This window comes from Pseudorca crassidens, chromosome X (genome assembly GCF_039906515.1).
Source record: "Pseudorca crassidens isolate mPseCra1 chromosome X, mPseCra1.hap1, whole genome shotgun sequence".
NCBI classification, from domain to species: domain Eukaryota; kingdom Metazoa; phylum Chordata; class Mammalia; order Artiodactyla; family Delphinidae; genus Pseudorca; species Pseudorca crassidens.
In genome coordinates, this window is record NC_090317.1 from 113,136,942 (window position 1) to 113,155,915 (window position 18,974).

Below are 18,974 nucleotides of genomic sequence, written 5' to 3' on the forward strand. Positions count from 1 at the left end.
AGGGAAGGCTGGTCTGGGACCTCAGCTGGGAAAACTTAAACGCTGGAAGAGTGACTGGACCGTGGGGGCTGGAACTACCTGAAGGCTTCCAGCTCACATATCTGACCCTTGGGCCGATTGCTTACTGACTGAGATCGCCCACTGAAGCATCGCCAGGTGGCCTCACCATGGGCTTCCTCACAGCATGGCGGCCTTGGGCTGGTTGGATTCCTGTATGGCTTCAGTAACAAGGCAGAGGCTGCATGGCCTTTTATGACCCAGCCGCAGAAGTCACACAGCTAGTCCCCTTCTGCCATACTCAACTGTTCTAAGCAACCACAGCCTGCCCAGACTCCGGGGGAGGGGATCAGACCCCCTGCGTTGGTGGAGGGCTGGCAAGGGCACATCATAGAAAAGCCATCTTTGGAAAACACCATCTGCCCCAAGATGTTCAGAAGGAGGTGTACAAGATGATTTATTTCTCAAATTATACTTTAAAGCACTCTTCTACTACCTGAATTTGTTTTCTTTGGAGTCACTTTGGGGCCATTTATTTATGTTAGTTTCTCTTGCTGTAGGCTTCCCTCAGACGGCAGGCGATCCTTGCTTGTTCAGTGAGGCAGCCTAAGGACTAAGTGAGCACCCAAAACACCTGATTACATAGGGCTTTTGGGTGGGGTCCTAACACCACACCAGCTTCCCTTATTCTCCTTAAACAGTTCTTTCAGGGTCTTTAGAGAAGAACCCCCTCCTTGCCCTTCACTTGGCCTAGGGGTAAGTGCCTGCCTATTAATGTTCTGATGATCAGGATGGAGGGTAACCCTTCTGTTTGCAGACTTCTGGTTCATTCTCCAGTTTTCACCCAGCCATTCCTACCTCTCACTCCTGCCCTCTATCCCTGGTGCTGCATTACTGAGGTAGAAGCCCCTCCTGGGGCCACAGTGCCTCCTGAGTACGTTCTAGACCCCAGCTATCCAATACAGGAGCCATGAGCCATTAGAGGAAATGTGAATATTCAATTATATTATAAATCAATGATAAATTCGCTGTGATAACTGTACCGTGGCTATTAGGAAAGTACTCTCATGCTTAGGATATATATGTAAGTATGTAGAGGTAGTCATTACATCTGCAACTTACTCTCAAGATGGTTCAGCAAAAAAGGTGTATACAGAGAGGCAGGCAAGGAGATACGGACAGGGATGGATGCAAGGGGGAAGAAGCAAATATAGCAAAGTAACTGGTGAATCTAGGTGCTAAACATGGGTGTTTACTGTTCTTATCACTTTTCCTGAGGTCTGAAATTTTTCCAAATAAAAGGTGTGGGAGAGACACTGTAAACAACCTAAGTATCCAACAATAAGGGAATAGTCAAATAAATTACAATACTGCATATTTACATAGGGATTTCCTATGTAAACTTTAAAAAGTTTTTAAAGTTTAAAACTTTAAAAAGTTTTTAAAACTCAACAACAAAAAAAGCAAACAACCCTATCCAAAAATGAGCAGAAGACTGAAATAGGTATTTCTCCAAAGACATACAGATGGCCAATAGGCACGTGAAAAGATGCTCAACATCACTAATTATTAGAGAAATGCAAATCAAAACTACAATGAGGTATCACCTCACACCAGTAAGAATGGCCATCATTAAAAAGTCTGCAAATGACGAATGGTGGAGAGGAGGTGGAGAAAAGGGAACCCACGTACACTGTTGATGGGAATGTAAGTTGGTGCAGCCACTATGGAAAACAGTATGGAGGTTCCTCTGAAAGCTAAAAATAGAATTACCATATGATCCAGCAATCCCACTCCTTGGCATATATCTGGACGAAACTATACTTCAAAAAGATACATGCACCCCTATGTTCATAGCAGCACTATTCACAACAGTCAAGACGTGGAATCAACCTAAATGCCCATCGACAGATGAATGGGTAAAGAAGATGTGGTACATATATACAATGGAATACTACTCAGCCATAAAAAGAACGAAATAATGCCATGTGCAGCAACATGGACGGACCTAGAGATTATCATACTGAATGAAGTCAGACAGACAAATACCATACGGTATCGCTTGTATGTGGGATCTAAAATATGACAAATGGGGACTTCCCTGGTGGCACAGTGGTTAAGAATCCGCCTGCCAATGCAGGGGACACGGGTTCGAGCCCTGGTCCGGGAAGATCCCACATGCCGCGGAGCAACGAAGCCCCTGCGTCACAACTACTGAGCCTGTGCTCTAGAGCCCGTGAGCCACAGCTATTGAGCCCGCGTGTCACAACTACTGAAGCCCACGTGCCTAGAGTCCATGCTCCACAACAAGAGAAGCCACCACAATGAGAAGCCCACGCACCACTACAAAGAGTAGCCCCTGCTCGCAGCAACTAGAGAAAGCCCACGCACAGCAACAACGACCCAACGCAGCCAAAAATAAATGAATAATTTTTATAAATATGACAAATGAACCTATCTACGAAATGGAAACAGACTCAAGGACATAGAGAACAGACTGGTGGTTACCAAGGGGGAGGGGGTCGGGGGAGGGCTGGAGTGGGGGGTTGAGGTGAGCAGATGTGAGCTTTTATACATGGAATGCATAAACAACAAGGGCCTACTGTACAGCACAGAGAACTATATTCAATATCCTATGATAGGGACTTCCCCTGGTGGCCCAGTGGTAAAGCATCTGCCTTCCAATGCAGGGGACACGGGTTCAATCCCTGGTCAGGGACCTAAGATCCCACATGCCGCGGGGAAACTAAGCCCGTGCGCCGCAACCACTGAGCTTGCCCACCTCAACAGAGAGCCTGCGTGCCGCAAACTACAGAGCCCACGTGCTCTGGAGCCTGCGTGCCACAACTAGAGAGAGAAAACCCGCATGCCACACCTAGAGAGAAGTCCACGTACCTAAAGCAGCCAAAAAAATAATAAAAGAAAATAAATAAAAGTAAATATTAAAAAAATTCCTATGATAAACCATAATGGAAAAGAATATTTTTAAAAAGAATGTATATATGTGTAACTGAATGACTTTGTTGTACAACAGAAATTAACACAACATTGTAAACCAACTATACTTCAATTTTTAAAAAATAAAATGAGTTTTTAAAGAAAAAAGCAGTCTTCTGAAAAAGGTCTTCCTATAACTAGAGCCGTTCTATTATTTTAAAGAAAAACACCCTACTAGAGCCATTCTGTTCTAAAAACAAACAAAAATCTCATACAGAACGTGCTACTATATGCAGAACTTCCTAATGGGGGCTGAAGCCCATGCTACCCTTCATGTAATGGTTTTTGACGCTCTTGTAAGAAAAGAGGGTACAGGGTGATCACGACAGGGTTCTTAATTAAGGTAAGTGAGGGTTACTGGATCCTCCCCTGAAGGAGATCTATGTCTGTGCTGAGGGAACATGAGCGACAGCCACTAGTACCTTGATCCTCTCTCTTTAGAGATCCTATTTGTTGACTCTTTCGAAATATATGTATCCATGAACAGATTAGTGAGAAACCTGCCCCTCTGTATGCCACATAAGGCCAAACCAAGTTGTGAGTAGATTCCACCGTGGGCCCACAATTTGTGCCCTTGGCTTGGGCAACCCCTCTGTCATCACTCCCAGTCACTGAGGTCTATGTCCCATGGATCCCAAGATTCCTCAAAAAACTGAACAGTCCATCAGCACAATACCTGGCACATTGCAGGTGTTTAATATTTCCTGATTAGAACTGAAACTTAAAATACCTAGTAAGTTGCAGTATAAACTTACAATAGCAAATAAAATTCAGGGGTTCAAGATGACATTTGCTGGTAATGGTAAATTCCTCTAATAGATCACTTCATTCTGTATATCTGGTTAGGGGTATTCCAATCCTTATAGTTAGGGGAAGAAGAGCCAAAAGGTAGACAAGGAAGGTGAGGGAAAGTGACAGTAATTGTCAATATGGTGTGTCAGGCCAGCGAGTGGACAGAAAAGGCAAGGATGTGTTGAGAACTGACATCACAAATAGAGCTTTGACCAGCTAACACCACACAGATCCACATCGTCCTAATTCCAGAAAGGAGTTTAGGATCTAGTCCTAACGGTGGATTACAGAATGTCTTGTTGTCATGGAAGCAGGAACAGTTAAGTAAACACCACACTGTACTCATCGTTGAGGTTAATTGAGGCAAAACCTTAAGTTAACCATTACAGTGAACGAAGAAGATCCAAAGCCAGTCACGCTCAAAGCACAAACGAGCTGAAAGTGCTACGTTTCTTGGAAAATGATCAGTTTATATGGCTGGGACCTTCAGCCAACAAACTTTAAGATAATTAACATTCGAGGTTAAGAGCTCCCTATGCAGTTTTCATTCTTAGCAGGAAGCTGACTTTGTCCAGGATAATGCTGTGTCACTAACTTCCCATAACAAAAGCACAGCCAACATCTACTGAGCACCTACCATGCGCCATGCGCCGTGCTGCATGTTCTCGAGTTCATGGGTGCAACAGGCCTATGATTCGATGCTATCGTTTCCATTTTGTAGATCAGGACATCGAAGTGTAGTGGGATTAAGTGATTTGCCCAAGCTCGCACTGGTGGTAGGCACCAGAAACCAAGCCTTGAGTACAAGTCCACATAGACCCGTTATCATATTTCCAGAGAGAGACAATAGGCTAACAAGACAATAAACTAACAAGTGTAGGTCCTCAGAATAAAAACTGTTTCTAGTGTAAGTAAATGAAGGAGGTAGCAATCTGATAGCTCCGAAATGATAAGACTAGACAAACATTAGATTATGCAATTTCCAGACTGTCTAAAAGAACAAATTTAGACAAGACCCCAAGCATTACTAATAGAGACTCTGTTTGCTAGAAAGAATTGCACTGTGGCAAATGGTATATTATGTGGTAAGAAATGGTATGTTAAGTTGAAAGAAAAAAAGCATACGTTTAAAAGCTCAATCGACCTGCATTTTAACCGTGGTTTTGCTCCTAACTTTCCTTAGGCAAGATATTTAAATCATCTAAGCTTCAGCGTCTTCATCCAAAAAATGGAAACATCTATTTCACCTGGATGCTGTGAGAATTACAGCTACATCTGACTACTATTGTGTCTGGTGGAGAGCGGTACACAAATATAAGTTCCCTTCACCTCCTAGAAAGAATAATTTCTGGCTCACTTTGGAAGAGGCAGCCAAGATGTTAGGTCAACAACTAGCTGATGCTTTGGGCAGTCTCTTCATTACTCGGGGCTTCTACTTTCTCATGTGTAAACTGGGGAGGTTGGACAGATGATCGTTAAGCTCAGGATCCCACTGAATCAATCTATGAGGATAAGATTCTGGTTTGTACACTTTACAGTTATGTATCCTACACCAACCTTGCCTAATGTACATTCTGGGACAACTGTGGAGAGAGCACTGCTAGGAGTGAGTAGCCAATGAAAGGAGCTAGAAATCAAGAAAAAGAGTACATACATTATAGTGGTTTTCTACCAAAAAACTAAGAAAGAAACAAAGAAAGCCTCCAAGGATGCTCTGGATAAAGGACAATTGGGTTAACACTTCACACATACCCAGAAACCACCTCTATTACACGAACCTCCAAGGGGGAGGTAGAGAAAGCATGACACAAACTCATGGGATGCATACATTCTGGACAGCCTATATATATATTGACATATTTGTCTCGACTTCTCATTTATCTATAAGCCCCTCAAAGGCAGAAACTAAGCCTCGACAATTCCCCAATGCTTCTCAGTTTCCACTCCATTCCGAATCCAGAAAGTTCAACGAATGCTGATGGACTCCTGGGAATTCCCTGGCGGTCCAGTGGTTAGGACTCAGTGCTTCCACTGCTGAGGGTCCGGGTTCAATCCCAGGTTGGGGAACGAAGATCCCTCAAGCTGCACGGCGCGGCCAAAAAAAAAAAAAAAAATGCTGATGGACTCCTAAACTCCTTACGTGTTAACCTTCAGCATCTCACAGACTTTATCCCCTAAAGTGGTTCACAGCTCTTGGGAAAAATTTTTACCAGATCTAACACAGTTCTTAACTCTGGAAGCACATTACAGTCAGCTGGGTAAGTCAAAAATACCAGCACCTAGACCCTACCTTCAGAGATTGATGTAATTGCCTTCTACAGGGTGAGGGTGGGGGGACAGGTGGCACTAGCTTTAGAAGCTCCCCAGATGATTCTCACAAGCACCCAGGACTGAGATCCACTGACTAGCATCTAATCACAGGAAATTCAACAAGGGAATAAACCAAAGAACTCCTCAGGCTCAGACAGTGGCTATTAAGCATCCCCAACTTTTTCACTGACCCATCGATTTTTAGTCTCTATTTTCATGTTTGAGTTTTGTTTCAGCCTCCTAGGAAACTGACCACACTTGAGCGCATTACATGACCAATATAGGAATGTTAATATAGCAATGACACTTTGCTTTCTATTTCTCCTCAGAAGAGGAGAAATTAACCAGATTTATACAAAGTGCACAGTCAAGTATTAAGGAGCATCTGCTACCAAGCTTAAGGAAACACTGGACTCTTCTAGAACAGATCCAAGGGAAGGTTCAGGTAAATCCTGAATATGCTCTGGTCAATGAAGATGTAATAATTTGTTGGGAAAAGGTATGTATGTTACATGTTTCAAAGGGCCCTACTGTCTTCCGGCCAACAACACATGGGAATACTTAACTTCATGCTTTGAGAAAATGTTAAGAGATACGTAGCAATTTATTCCCAACAGTGAAACTATTATATACTGACTTCCATGCCCTAGTAAGAAAGAAACACTCGTACAACTCAAATGGTTGAGTGGAATCAGAGGTCAAGTCTAAGACTGAAAATAAAATCACAACTGCTTGGGTGATGCTTAGGGAAATAATCTACCAAGTTAGAACCCCAAATATTCAATCACAGGGAATGTAAATATCGACCTGTGTAATATATAATAAATAGTTTGCTGTAATTTTTGTGCCATTCATTAGAGCAGCAAGAATAATCTCAGTCAAGATGAGACAATGACTAGGAAAGGAGTTCTCCTCGAGGGATATGAAGGGCAATCAAACCCAGCTCTGCCACAAATATGGTGAAACGGGCTACCTGAAGATGCTTCCAGGCTAGTTTCAATAAACGCCAGGTACCCCATCCACAGTTCCCTTAGCACATTTTCTATAAGTTTAGCTAATTTACCAAGAAGAATAAGTGGGCAAGAACAGCGAGAATTTCTAAACATCTAAACTAATAAATAAGGAGCTGCCGTCACCAAATTTTCACAGAAATCACAAGGCAAAAGTTAGCGTATGGTATTTAGTCGAAATCAGAAAAGTTGTCCTTTCAGAGAGAATCCACAAATATAAACTATTCTGTGAACTTTGTGATAAAGCAGCAACAAGACAGAAAGACGGGAGGTCTTAATAGTTGCTGCTGTGCAAATGGACAGCAGAACAGAGTAAAAGTGAGTTGACTGCAAACGTCCCAACAGAGATGGCAACAAATTCCAGAGGGATTTAGTGACAGTTTACATACTGCTCTAGGTGATAAATCTGACCATGATAAAAGCATTGCAAATGACTGGGTATATTAAAACTCAGACTGTGCACTAAATGAAAAGGAAACCAATAATCAGTGTCAACATATGTGAATATATGGGCAAAAGATGTAACGCTATCACCAAAAAATGGATGGAAGAATTAGAGGTGATATTCTTTCCGAACGCCTTTAGTTGTATACTTTGATAATTACTTTACCAAAGAAGGGAGCACAAGAGGAAACAATAGATATACAGCACAATAGCTTACTATGCCAAGTAGACACAGGGAGTGCACGCAAATGATTAAAACTCCCGAGTCCAGTTACTAAATGGTCAAGGGCACTTCACACACACCAAAATGCACAAAATAAACCCACAAGGGGAAAAGATAAAACTTTTAGCTTCTATGTTACCTACTATACAACTGAAGTCATAAAACCTCATTTTGGCAGGGCTGTGGAGAAACCGGTACACTTAAACTTTGGTGACAGCCCTAGAGATTAAAGCTATAAAATCCCTCCAAGCCTTTCACATGGTAATTCCACACAGGGGCACATACCCTATAGGTAAGCCACCGATCACCTGGAAGAGTCCTAGCTACCCCAAAAGTCACACTCCAGATAGCCAAGTTTTACTGTTACTAGCATGCCGGACAAACAAAGCTTTATCATTGAAATGCCAATTAACAGCGATCACTGCACACTTCTTTAACAGGGAGCCAAACTGTCTCAGACTAGAGGTCCAAACTTTCTGTAAAGGGCCAGATGGTAAACATTTTGGCTTTGTGGGCCAAATCGTCTCTGTGGCAACTACTCAACCCTGCTGTTGCAGAGGTACAGAAGCCACATACGCTATGTAATGAATGGGCATGGCTGTGGTCCAATAAAACTTTATTTACAAAAATAGGTGCTGGCAAAACCCAGAGCACATGCAACACAAAGACTGAACGCTAATAGAAACTATCAACTTTGGGTGATAATGATGGATCAGTGTGGGTTCATCAGCTGTAACAAATGTCCCACACTGGTGTATGGGAGTTCCCTGTACTTTCTGCCCGTATTTGCTGTGAACCTAAAACTACTCTTAAAAATACAGCCTGTTAATTGTAACACAAAAACAGGTGGCTGGCCCTCGGGCTATAGTTCGATAACCTGTCTTAGACCATGGCATTCAAAAAAAAAAAAGGATTTGTCCAACTCTGGAATCAGATAATCATGGAAGTAAATCAGATAATCTTGGAAGTAAAGTAATAGAATTTCATTTTATGAAAATTTATGGTGATATTTTCTGATTCCATCCAGTAATAAGACCATGGTTTCTCAAATCTTGCCAACAATCTGATCAACTTCCCAAAGTTTAATGGGACGAAACCACTCAGTCATCAAGAGGTCAGGACGTGTGGCCATGTCTCCCCTTCAGAAGCACACAAAACTGCCGAGAGAACGAACAAAGCTGGAACTACACCTTAAACGCTCAGAGCCTGATAAACCAGGTTATGTTGAAATCCAGTCATATCAGATCTTTAGGGCCCAAAAGGCCAATTCTTTCTTTAAATTTAAATATTGATCAAGGTGCATTAAGCCACGTTAGATATCTTTACCCTAAATGAAATTGTACTCTTCCCCTTTAATTCTGAATCATTAGCTTCTGTCTCTAAACAGATTAGTCTAATTCTTGGCAACTCCTCACAGAAGAACATCATCTCTTACAGAAAAGGTGTGTCATGTACATATATGTAAAGGTACAAAAGGTACACACTCAGAAACAAAATGCTACTGCTTCTCTCTTTTCCTAACACAATTAAAAAAAAACAAAACCCAAAAACTCTCCTCATTTTCTCCAGAAACAAAACCACTCTTCTCCCCAGTAGTAATCAGGCTTTAAGAAGCGTGACTTACAAACTCAAGGCTTTCCGAAGAGCAGTCATTTGCAACCAAAGTCAACTTCGCAGTGGATACTGGAATCTTAAAATACTTTCTAAAGGAAAACAGAGGGCAGCTGGGCCTTCAAACCTCAAGAAGAGTAAAAACAGGGAAACTGGTTGCTTCCTTCTAATAGCTAAAGGCTCCAAGGTTCAGAGAACCAGTGTAATTATGACAGAAATCTTCTCTGTGAAAAGAAGACAGAGCTGTCAGACAACCTATTGTCAGACAACGTATCTTCTGGTGGTTTTATTTCAGAGATGCTATATTTAAATGTGGGGACATTACAGAAGTTTAGACCTATATAACAACTGACTAAATTAAAGTGACATAATGTTTAACAACCTTTAAATGGAGTCAATAATCACCACTTATGAAGCGCCCACTCTGGGCAGAAAGCAAACAGCCGAGGAAGCTGTGAAAAGGGTACAAAGAACAGGTGAGTGCCTACCCTCTGGAAAGAGACAGTTTAGAATAAAATCAAAGAACAGGAGCCAGGAGCAAATATGTTTAATACAAGTGCAGCTGTGCAAAAGACGAGTGCAAAGCAACTGGGAAATAAAACAGAAAGTCAGTCTGTAGGGAGCGGATCAGAGTGATTAATGAAGGAACCCGAAGTGGACAGGGTAAAGCTGAAAGATGAAAAGCATGTCCAGATGAAACTGTGAATCATTTCCTATGAACTCATTCAAGATTCAGAAGGTTCTATCTTTAAGTTATGTCATACAGTCCAAGTTCTCCTTTTCTTACATCACTAAGAGAACTTTAAATTCTTAACAACCACTTAACAGAAAGACCTCAAGCTTTTGCAAACATCACAAAGAACCACGGTAACGTTAATTGCCATTCAAAGACAGTTAATTGGTCCAAAACTCCTGAGAGCAACAGGTTTACAGGAAAAAAAAGAGTAAAAGTTAAACTGAGAAATAAAATCAATAAATGTTTATTCTGAACATTAAAATGTGATATTTCTATTACTCCTTATAAGGAGTTAATATATCATTGTCCAATAGAAACCTGTGAGCCACACACGTAATTTTAAACTTCCTAGCAGCCATATGAACATAAAAAGAAACAGGTGAAATTTTTGATGTTTAATTTAATGCAACATACCCCCAAAATTACCATTTCAACGTGGAATCAATACAGAAACATACTGAGATAGCTTAGTATTTTTATATTAAGTCTTTGAAATCCAGTGTGTCATACTTACATCTCAATTCAAAAGCTAAATTTCTAACAGAAATAATTGGCCTATAATTAGATTTCATCAAATTTACAGTTAAGGTAGATTCACATATCCAAACTGTTCTAAACATACTTAAAAGTTTTCCAATTAACTGAATCAAGTGTCACTTTTAAGTTTAAATGTAAATTAAATCAATTCAGTTTCTCAGTCACAACAGCCACATTTCAAGGGCTCAATAGGTTCAGCTGGCTAGTGGTGACCATACTGGACAAAGAAAGTCTAAATAAATCAGTAGAAAGATAATCCCTGGAACCAAAAATTCCAACCTAATTACTGAAAGAAATATAACAAAACAAAGCAAGATATATAATATGGTAGAAAAATTACAGGTATTAAAGACATAAAGTGAAAGAAAATTATAGATGTTTATCATTACAGATGACAGATCTGTCATATCAATAATATAAACTGGTTAAACTTAACCACATAAAAGAAAAAGTTTGACTCACAAAAGCAAAACCCAGCTTTATACTACATTTCAAGAAATTCAGAAATGCTCTAGCAGAAAATGAAAACAAGAGGCAGATAGGGCTCCGGATCTCAATGTCACGTAAGGATGAATCCAGGCCAAAAAGCACTGAACTAGTCAAAGGGCAGCACTCTGTACCCTAAAGCGTGCATCTCGAAATGACAGTTAAGGATGTCTAAGCAGCAAATGCAACATTAACAGGCACAAAGCAAAAACCATAGGCAATAACTGGAGAAACAGAATCGGATTATTAGGAGACCTGAACTTCTTTTGACCCATGACAGATCCAGTAGATTAAAAAAAGCAAAGGTATAGAAAACTCAAATAAAATAATTAATATGGTAGATTTGATATATGAAGCTCTGTAACCTGAGAAGAGAACATAACCTTCTTTTTGCTGCCCAAGGAACAGTGACAGGAAATGAACACAGGTTGGACTACAAAGCAAACATCAATAAATTAAAGAAATGATTCCGATAACATTCTCTGATCACAATGCAGCAAAAGTAAAAATCAACAAAATCAAAACACAGGGTGCACTTCTACTGGAAATTTAAAAACTCAAGTCTTGGGCTTCCCTGGTGGCGCAGTGGTTGGGAGGCACCTGCCAATGCTGGGGACACAGGTTCGAGCCCTGGTCTGGGAAGATCCCACATGCCACAGAGCAGCTAAGCCCATGTGCCACAACTACTGAGCCTGTGCTCCACAGCCCGCGAGCCACAACTACTGAGCCCGCGTGCCACAACTACTGAGCCCGTGTGCCACAACTACTGAAGCCCGTGCGCCTAGAGCCCGTGCTCCGCAACAAGAGAAGCCACCGCAGTGAGAAGCCCGCGTGCCACACAAAGCGTAGCCCCCCGCTTGCCGCAACTACAGAAAGCCCGCACGCAGCAATGAAGGCCCAACGCAGCCAATAAATAAATAAATTTATAAAAAAATAAAATAAAATAAAACTCAAGTCTTAGTTCACATAAGAATAAAAACCTGAAGATGCAGAAGAGCTGGGGAGAAAAAGCATCAAACACTATACACATCAGCTGCTAAAGCAGTGTTCAGAGGAATGCCTGTAGCCTTAAATACTGAAATAAACAAAGAAGAAATGAATTTTGCCATTCAAAAAGAAAAAAAATAACACTGAGCACATGAGGGGGAATTAATAAAATCAAAGTAGACATTAATGAACTAGAAAACGAAAGTCATAAAGCTAATAAGTGAATCCAATCATATAAACCAACAACTAATCTCATCACAAAAGAGGGGGAGAATATAGAAGGAATAAAGGAGGATCAGCCACAGAGAAAATTAAGACTAATTACTATCTCAGTTTGCAAACTGGCTTTAAAACCTTGATGACTAGGATAATTTTCTAGAGAAATACATCAAAATGGATTCTAGAAGAGATAGAAAATCTATCCAGATCAATACCACAGACTAGAGAAACCTGTCAAAAAGCAACAGTCCCCAAGACACACTAGGTTTAAAAGGTTTCATGGGTGGATTCTACCAGATCTTTGAAGAACACATAGTTCAAAAGATAAACTGGTCTTAGTGCAGAAAAAAATGTATTTCTTCTGAAACAAGCATGACATTGATAAGAAAATCTAACAGACTGCACATACACACAACATCCACAGACAAACAGCACGTGCAGATCAATATAATGAACCCAGGATTTCATCAAACTATTCTCTCTAGTACTGTATATGCTTCAAATTTTCCATAATAAAAAGCTAGTTAAAATATTTTACTCTGTAAAAATACTGAATCACTATGCTGTACACCTGAAACTAATATAATCTTATAAATCAACTATACTTCAATTTAAAAAATTTCTTTCCTCAAGGAGAAAAAACTTTTATCTAGATACACTTCTTCACTTATCAAAAGTTTGACAACAATGTGGTAAAAGTGTAGGAAAATAGGTACTCTCAGAAACTTCTAGTGAGAGGATAGACAGACAACCTCGATGGAAGGCAATCTGACAATATTTATCAAAATTTCAAATGCACATAGCCTTTGGTGTAGAAATGCCATGTTTAGGAATTTGTCCTATATATATACTCACACACGCATGAAATGATGAATGCAGTAATTCAGCGTAGCACAGGCTGTCACAGCAAAGATTGGAAACAACCTACTAGCCGTCAACAGAGAGTTGGCTAATGAATATAGTACACTCATATAAACAAATTCTCAGAAGCCATAAAAAAGAAAAAGGAAGTTCTGCAGTTACGATATGGAAAGCTGTCTAAGGAATGAAGTTTAAAAAGGTACGGACAAAAGTATTACAAGTTGCCGTTTATTTTAAAATGGGGAGGCTAGTGGACAAAAGTAGGAAGCTGACTTTTCTATGTCCTTTCGTACCTTTTGAATTTGGAACCATGTAACTATAATCTCAGGCCAAAAAGAATCTCTTTTTTTTTTAATCTCACCTTTCACAACGCACTACTGCCCTTATAAACTCATGATCCATTTAGAACGCTTGCTATTCTTGTTAAACTTGCTAACTGTGTGCAAGGCCATGTTTCAAGTAAAGATTGAGCTCAAGAAAACTCTTCTTATTTTAAAGGGCATAGAGAAATACGGCCCACGGATGAAAGGGGGACAACTCTAGATCCAGAAGATCATCTAATTAGTGGTTCTCAACCCTGGTTATGCTTAAGAACAACCAAAAATAACAATGCCCAGCCCCCCCAGAACATTTATAGTAAAGTCTGGAGGACTGGGGCACAGGCATGAAGACCATGCAGGCATCTAAATGCTTTACAGCAGTAGTCTTCAACAGAGGGTGACGCATTTTGCTCCCCTGGGGGACATGGCAGTGTCTGGAAACATGTTTGGTTGTCACAACTCGTGTGTGGAGGGAGTGCGGGGGGGGGGGGGCGGGGGCGGGGTGTGCTGCTGGCATCTAGTGCGGAGAGACCAGGGGTGCTGCTTTCGTAAACCTCCCACAACGCACAGGACAGCACCCCTCCTCCACCGAACAATGACCTGCCCCAGAAAGTCAAGAGTGCTGAGATTGAGCAGGCCTCATTTCAAATAAAGTCACTGCTTCTGGAGTAACACACAGTTTTAGCCTTCCCTCTTAAACAAGGAAGATCATCTCATTTACTAGTGGGGATACATTCGCGAAAGAAAGCTGCTTCAGTGCCCACAGAAACCACAATTTGTTGATGCGGTTCTAACAAATACTGTAAACGTGAAATTCCGTGGATATTCTTTCTCTGGTCCCTGTCCAGGTATTCTAGTCCAAAACTTCGGTCCCGTTTGCAAAGTAGCCAGGGAGAACGTCACGAAGTGGCAGTCTGTGGGTCAGCATAGTTCACGCGTCTGTTCTGTTTGAGCCTTAGGTCTTGAAAGTATACTGAATCAGCGCCGGTCAGCTTGCCCCTCCGGAGCCAGCATAGACGGGGTGGACGGGGCTGCCACGGCCCCCCACCCCAAGCTGGCTTCGTGTAGTCATCTGCTGCTCCCACTCAGGGCCTGTAAGCACTGGAGGTGGCCCTCCCCTGCAGTGTTCTCCAATCATTCAGGGGCATAAAGCCTCTTTACTCTTCTTCCTTCTCACCTTAAAAATATCCCCACATCCTTGCTAAATTCTCAAACTCCCGCACCACTTGCCAAAATCGGACTTCTATCCAGAGCTGGAAGAACCAAGAGAAAGGGAGAAGTCGAAATGGCCTTTGTGTGACAACCCTCTTCTAGTTGTTGGCATTAAAGATAGACTGCCTGCCACCTGATTCGTCTCTGGGCATTACAAATGAGCCTTGAGTTTCTAGCACATTCCACTACAATTATATATAGCTCTTCTGTGAGCTTCCTTATAAGGAAAAGACTTCAATTATTAGGCTTCTTCCATTATCCTAGATTAGAGTATCCCCTCCACTCTTCCCAAAATAGGTCAGAAGGCTCTTACGGGAAATACCTATCCAAAGATTTGGTAGTTTTCTTTTAAAAAGCTCATCCCTTTTCCTTGGAAATTAGGATCACACAGTTTGGGAACTGTGCTTTAGAGATGACCTTATACAATCCACGTGTTTTATTGACGGGGACAATGAACCCCAGTGAGGTTCAGTCACTTAGCCAAGGCCAGGCTCCTGAGTCAGTGGCAGAGCAAGAATTAGAACATTTCTTTCCAGATAATGGTCCCACGGGTTTTCCACGATACCACTATGCCCCACTGTGGTTTTCCTACTCAAATAACATCTCTGCCAAGACACCTATTAACATGGTAGATATTAGCTGCTATAGAAATAAATCAACCAAAATTTCGCCAAGCTATGAGAGCTATCACTTCAACTTTGAGGGTGGAAGGAAGGAACTGGGAGTCTCTGGATTCTTTCTGTTCCTTTTACTGTGAATTAACCTGTCTCAGTTTACCCCAATGAAAAGTCGATACCTTCAGAATCTCTCTAAACCATAAATCAGGGACAGAATGTTGCTATTTATAGCAACAGCGACATTTTCTTTCTAAACTCTGAAGTCTGGGGGCTGCCTCAAACCTCTAAAATTCTCACAAGTGGCCACAGACGGTAAAGTAAAACTACTGAAAAGCTTCTGGGACTGAAGTTTAAGATACAAAGATCAACATGTCACTGAACCCTGACTTTCCTCATCATTCGCTGGCAAACTGGTTTCTTAAAATTTAATTTGGTCTCAACTTTAACCTATTCCTCTCTTTTTATCCTAACTTAAGTATGGACAACATCACATGGTGCTTACTGGGTCTTCTCCGAATGTGCTACCTACTTTGCACTTAGGTTTTTATGCCTACCTGACACCATCTTTTGACATTTACTTAAAAGTCATTAAACGACCAGCCGCCCCATTATTTTCCCTCGAGAGCTTAGAACATCTTTGCTGCTCCATTTTCTTTTCCTTCCAGGATGCCGCGTTCCCTCCTGATAGCTGGGTGCGCACTTCTGTTTTAATACTTTCAGGTGTTCCACAACCAGCTGCCTCACATTCACCCAACTTAGAGGATTCCCTCCGCGCTTGAAACGGCACCACTCTGGGGAAACACGATCCAGTTAACAGAAGGTCGTGGAATCTATTCCCATCTCAGCTAGGCCTCAGGCAGGGTGGGGGCCGGGTCTTCTGCGCTCCCACCTCAATTCGTGGAAGCTGCCCAACGTCCCGCCCGACAGGGGAGAAGGTGGGACACAGAAGGAGAGGCGCGGCGAAAGGTGCTGGCACGAGACCCTGCTCTGACGCTAGGAGCCCACACGTCCGCTCCTCCCAGCATCTAAGGCTTTTGCAGTCCAGGCCTCTAACTGCTTTAACACTGCACGAACGAGACAGCAGTTCGAGTCCTGGCGCTCCGGCCAGACAGGAGCACCTTAAGAGCAGAAAAGGAACAAAATGCCATTGCATAATTTATTCGACCTCAAAGTGTTTCTAAACAGCTCTTACCCAATCCAAAAAAAAAAAAGAATCTAAATACAAAAACGTTCAAAAGCCACCCACACTCCGCTCCGAAGTTTTAAGGGCGGTGAGGTCTGTGTCAAGTAGATTTGAAGCTAACGACGGCAGCTTTGGAGAGTCCCGCCCGGAATGAGGCTCCTCGGATGCGGTTTCTGTGTCTCCGGGTAAGCCCCCGGCGGGTGTGCGGGTGCCAGGCCATGCCCCTCTGCGCCCCGAAATCCGAGCCCCCCGGCACCCCGGAGCCCCGCCCGCGGTTCCAATGGACTTTGCCCGGAGGCGGCGGAGACCTGCGGCGGCGGGCCCAGAAGGCAGCGGCCCCACACCCCGGGGCCGTGGGGACCGTGGCGACCCGCGGCCCCGCACTTACCGAAGTCCAGGAACTGCTTGATGGAGAGCGGCGATGGCGAGAAGCGGGAATAGCGCTCAATCTGCTTGGGCACCGGCTGCTTCAGCAGCCACCGGAACAGCCGCATCCTCGTCGGGGCAACGCAGAGACCAGTCAAGACGCTCAAGCGGCCGCAAAGGCCGGTGGAGCCGAGCCGCGCGGATTAGGCAAGTTCGCCAAGCGCGCACCCTGGCCTCCGTCTCGGCCTCGGCGACGCGGGTGCAGCCGCCGCAGCACCACCAGCAGCACCACCAGCAGCTCCCGTGCCTCGGCCGGCCGCCCGCCCGCCCGCGGCTTCCCCAGGCCCCGCCCACGGGGGCGGAGCCAGCCGCCGTACGTACGCGGCGCGCGGGGGGCGCGAGGGGCGCGCGGCCGCACGCGCTGGCTGCTGATTGGCCGCTGCCGCCCTCGCTTTCTTTTGCCGGAGTGCAGCCGGGGGCGCCCCCCTCCTTCGCTCCCGGGACCCAGACAGGCCCAGCAAGTGCATCTACACCCTGTCCCGTCCCGGGCTACGTCCTCCGCGGCCGAAAGGTGGCGGAGGTACAAGGGGACTGGGAGGAGATCCGGGGCCCTCGCCCGGAATCCGATCCGAAGCGCTGCTCAAGGCCCCTCTCCACCGAAGGCACCTCTTCCGGGAGGCCTTCCCTGGATCAGCTGACTGTTACACTTCAGGGTATTTGTTGCGTCTTGACACTATTAAATCTTCTGTTTACCACTTAACTACACTGGCTGCTTCATGCCCTCCACCACAGCCACCACCGTTGGGCAAAAATAAACTCACTGGTTCGGATTCCTGCCTGCCCCTCACCACTGGACGGGATTCACTGTAATGTCACTCTCTGTTTCATAGCCACCCCCCCCCCACCCGCCTGGGCCAACTCCTTTGGGCAAGATTAATTGTTACGTCACTGACTGTTTCATGCCACCACCGCCATCACCACCATTGAACGGGGTCAGTTATAAGGTCAATGGCACTTCATTTAGTCCCTCCCCCTCTCGCCCCCTCCCCGTGAACTCCCCCTAACACCACTGGGCAGGATTAATTGTAAGGTCACTGTCTCTTTGTTTCATGTCACCCCCCCCCAACCGCTACCATTGGAAAGGATCAAATTTAAGGTCTTAGGCACTGTCTTTCATACCCCCTCACCTCCACCACCACCATAGGACAGCCCCCTGACTCTTTTTCATGCCTCACCACCACCAGCACCACTACTTCTGGACAGGAGTCTGTGCTTACACTATGTATTACACTTACACTAGGTTAGGCATTGTTTGTATAAGAGTGAACTTGACCTCAGGGCTCAATATATGCAATCATTATTTCCTAATGTGAAGGTATGAAGTACAGCTTGCTTTAACTATTTCCACCAAACCTTGCTTTATTTTTGGCAACGTATAAACATCAACTAAATGAAAGGTAGAATGTTCTCTGAGGAAAGGTAAAAATGTAACTGGAAACCACTGCTTTGGTCTGATTGGACTGGTTTTCTCAGTGAGTAAGATTATTGGTGTGTAGCTATTTAGCTTTTGTGCCTTCATTGGGTCTCTGTGCACCCAGTTCTTTGCTTAATGCTTGCACCTCTACTCTGAACTTAAAGAGAAAAGTAATACGTACACTCAAAGACATCCACTGGTCCTCCCTCACTTCTAGATTTTCAAGTACATCTTGGTCATCTTGGTGGTGGTATGGTATGTAGACTACCATGTCTTTTCAAAACAAAAAGCTGAACAAACATACCAACAACCTCTTTAACCAAGAGCTCTGCCAGAAGAGCTAAGCAATCGTGTTGGTGTGCATGGGCAGACGAAAAGACCTGTGGCCTGTGACTCCTCCAGTGACTTTCTCGGGTGCTACCAGGAAGCATGTTGTACTTGGTGGCAGTTGTGGGAGTCGATGAGCAGGAAGAAGTTGAATATCGATGGAGAGGGGTTTTTCCCAACCTAAGCTGCAAATCGCTGCTGATCTTTCTGAGCTTGGAAAGACTTGTTTCACTCCTTCCTTTTTCACTGAACAAAATGCTACTTT

General features: G+C 43.5%; 1 protein-coding gene across 2 annotated transcripts in view; it reads right to left on the reverse strand.

The window, feature by feature from the left end:
* The window catches only part of PDK3 (pyruvate dehydrogenase kinase 3), a 76,986-nt gene extending 59,742 nt beyond the window's left edge, over positions 1-17,244 (reverse strand). For both annotated transcript variants that reach the window (XM_067723413.1, XM_067723411.1), the window contains exon 1: positions 16,931-17,244. In XM_067723413.1, the coding sequence (XP_067579514.1) occupies positions 16,931-17,036 (106 nt within the window). In that variant the 5' untranslated portion in view covers positions 17,037-17,244. The remainder of the gene's footprint in view (positions 1-16,930) is intronic.
* Positions 17,245-18,974: the final 1,730 nt, after the last annotated feature.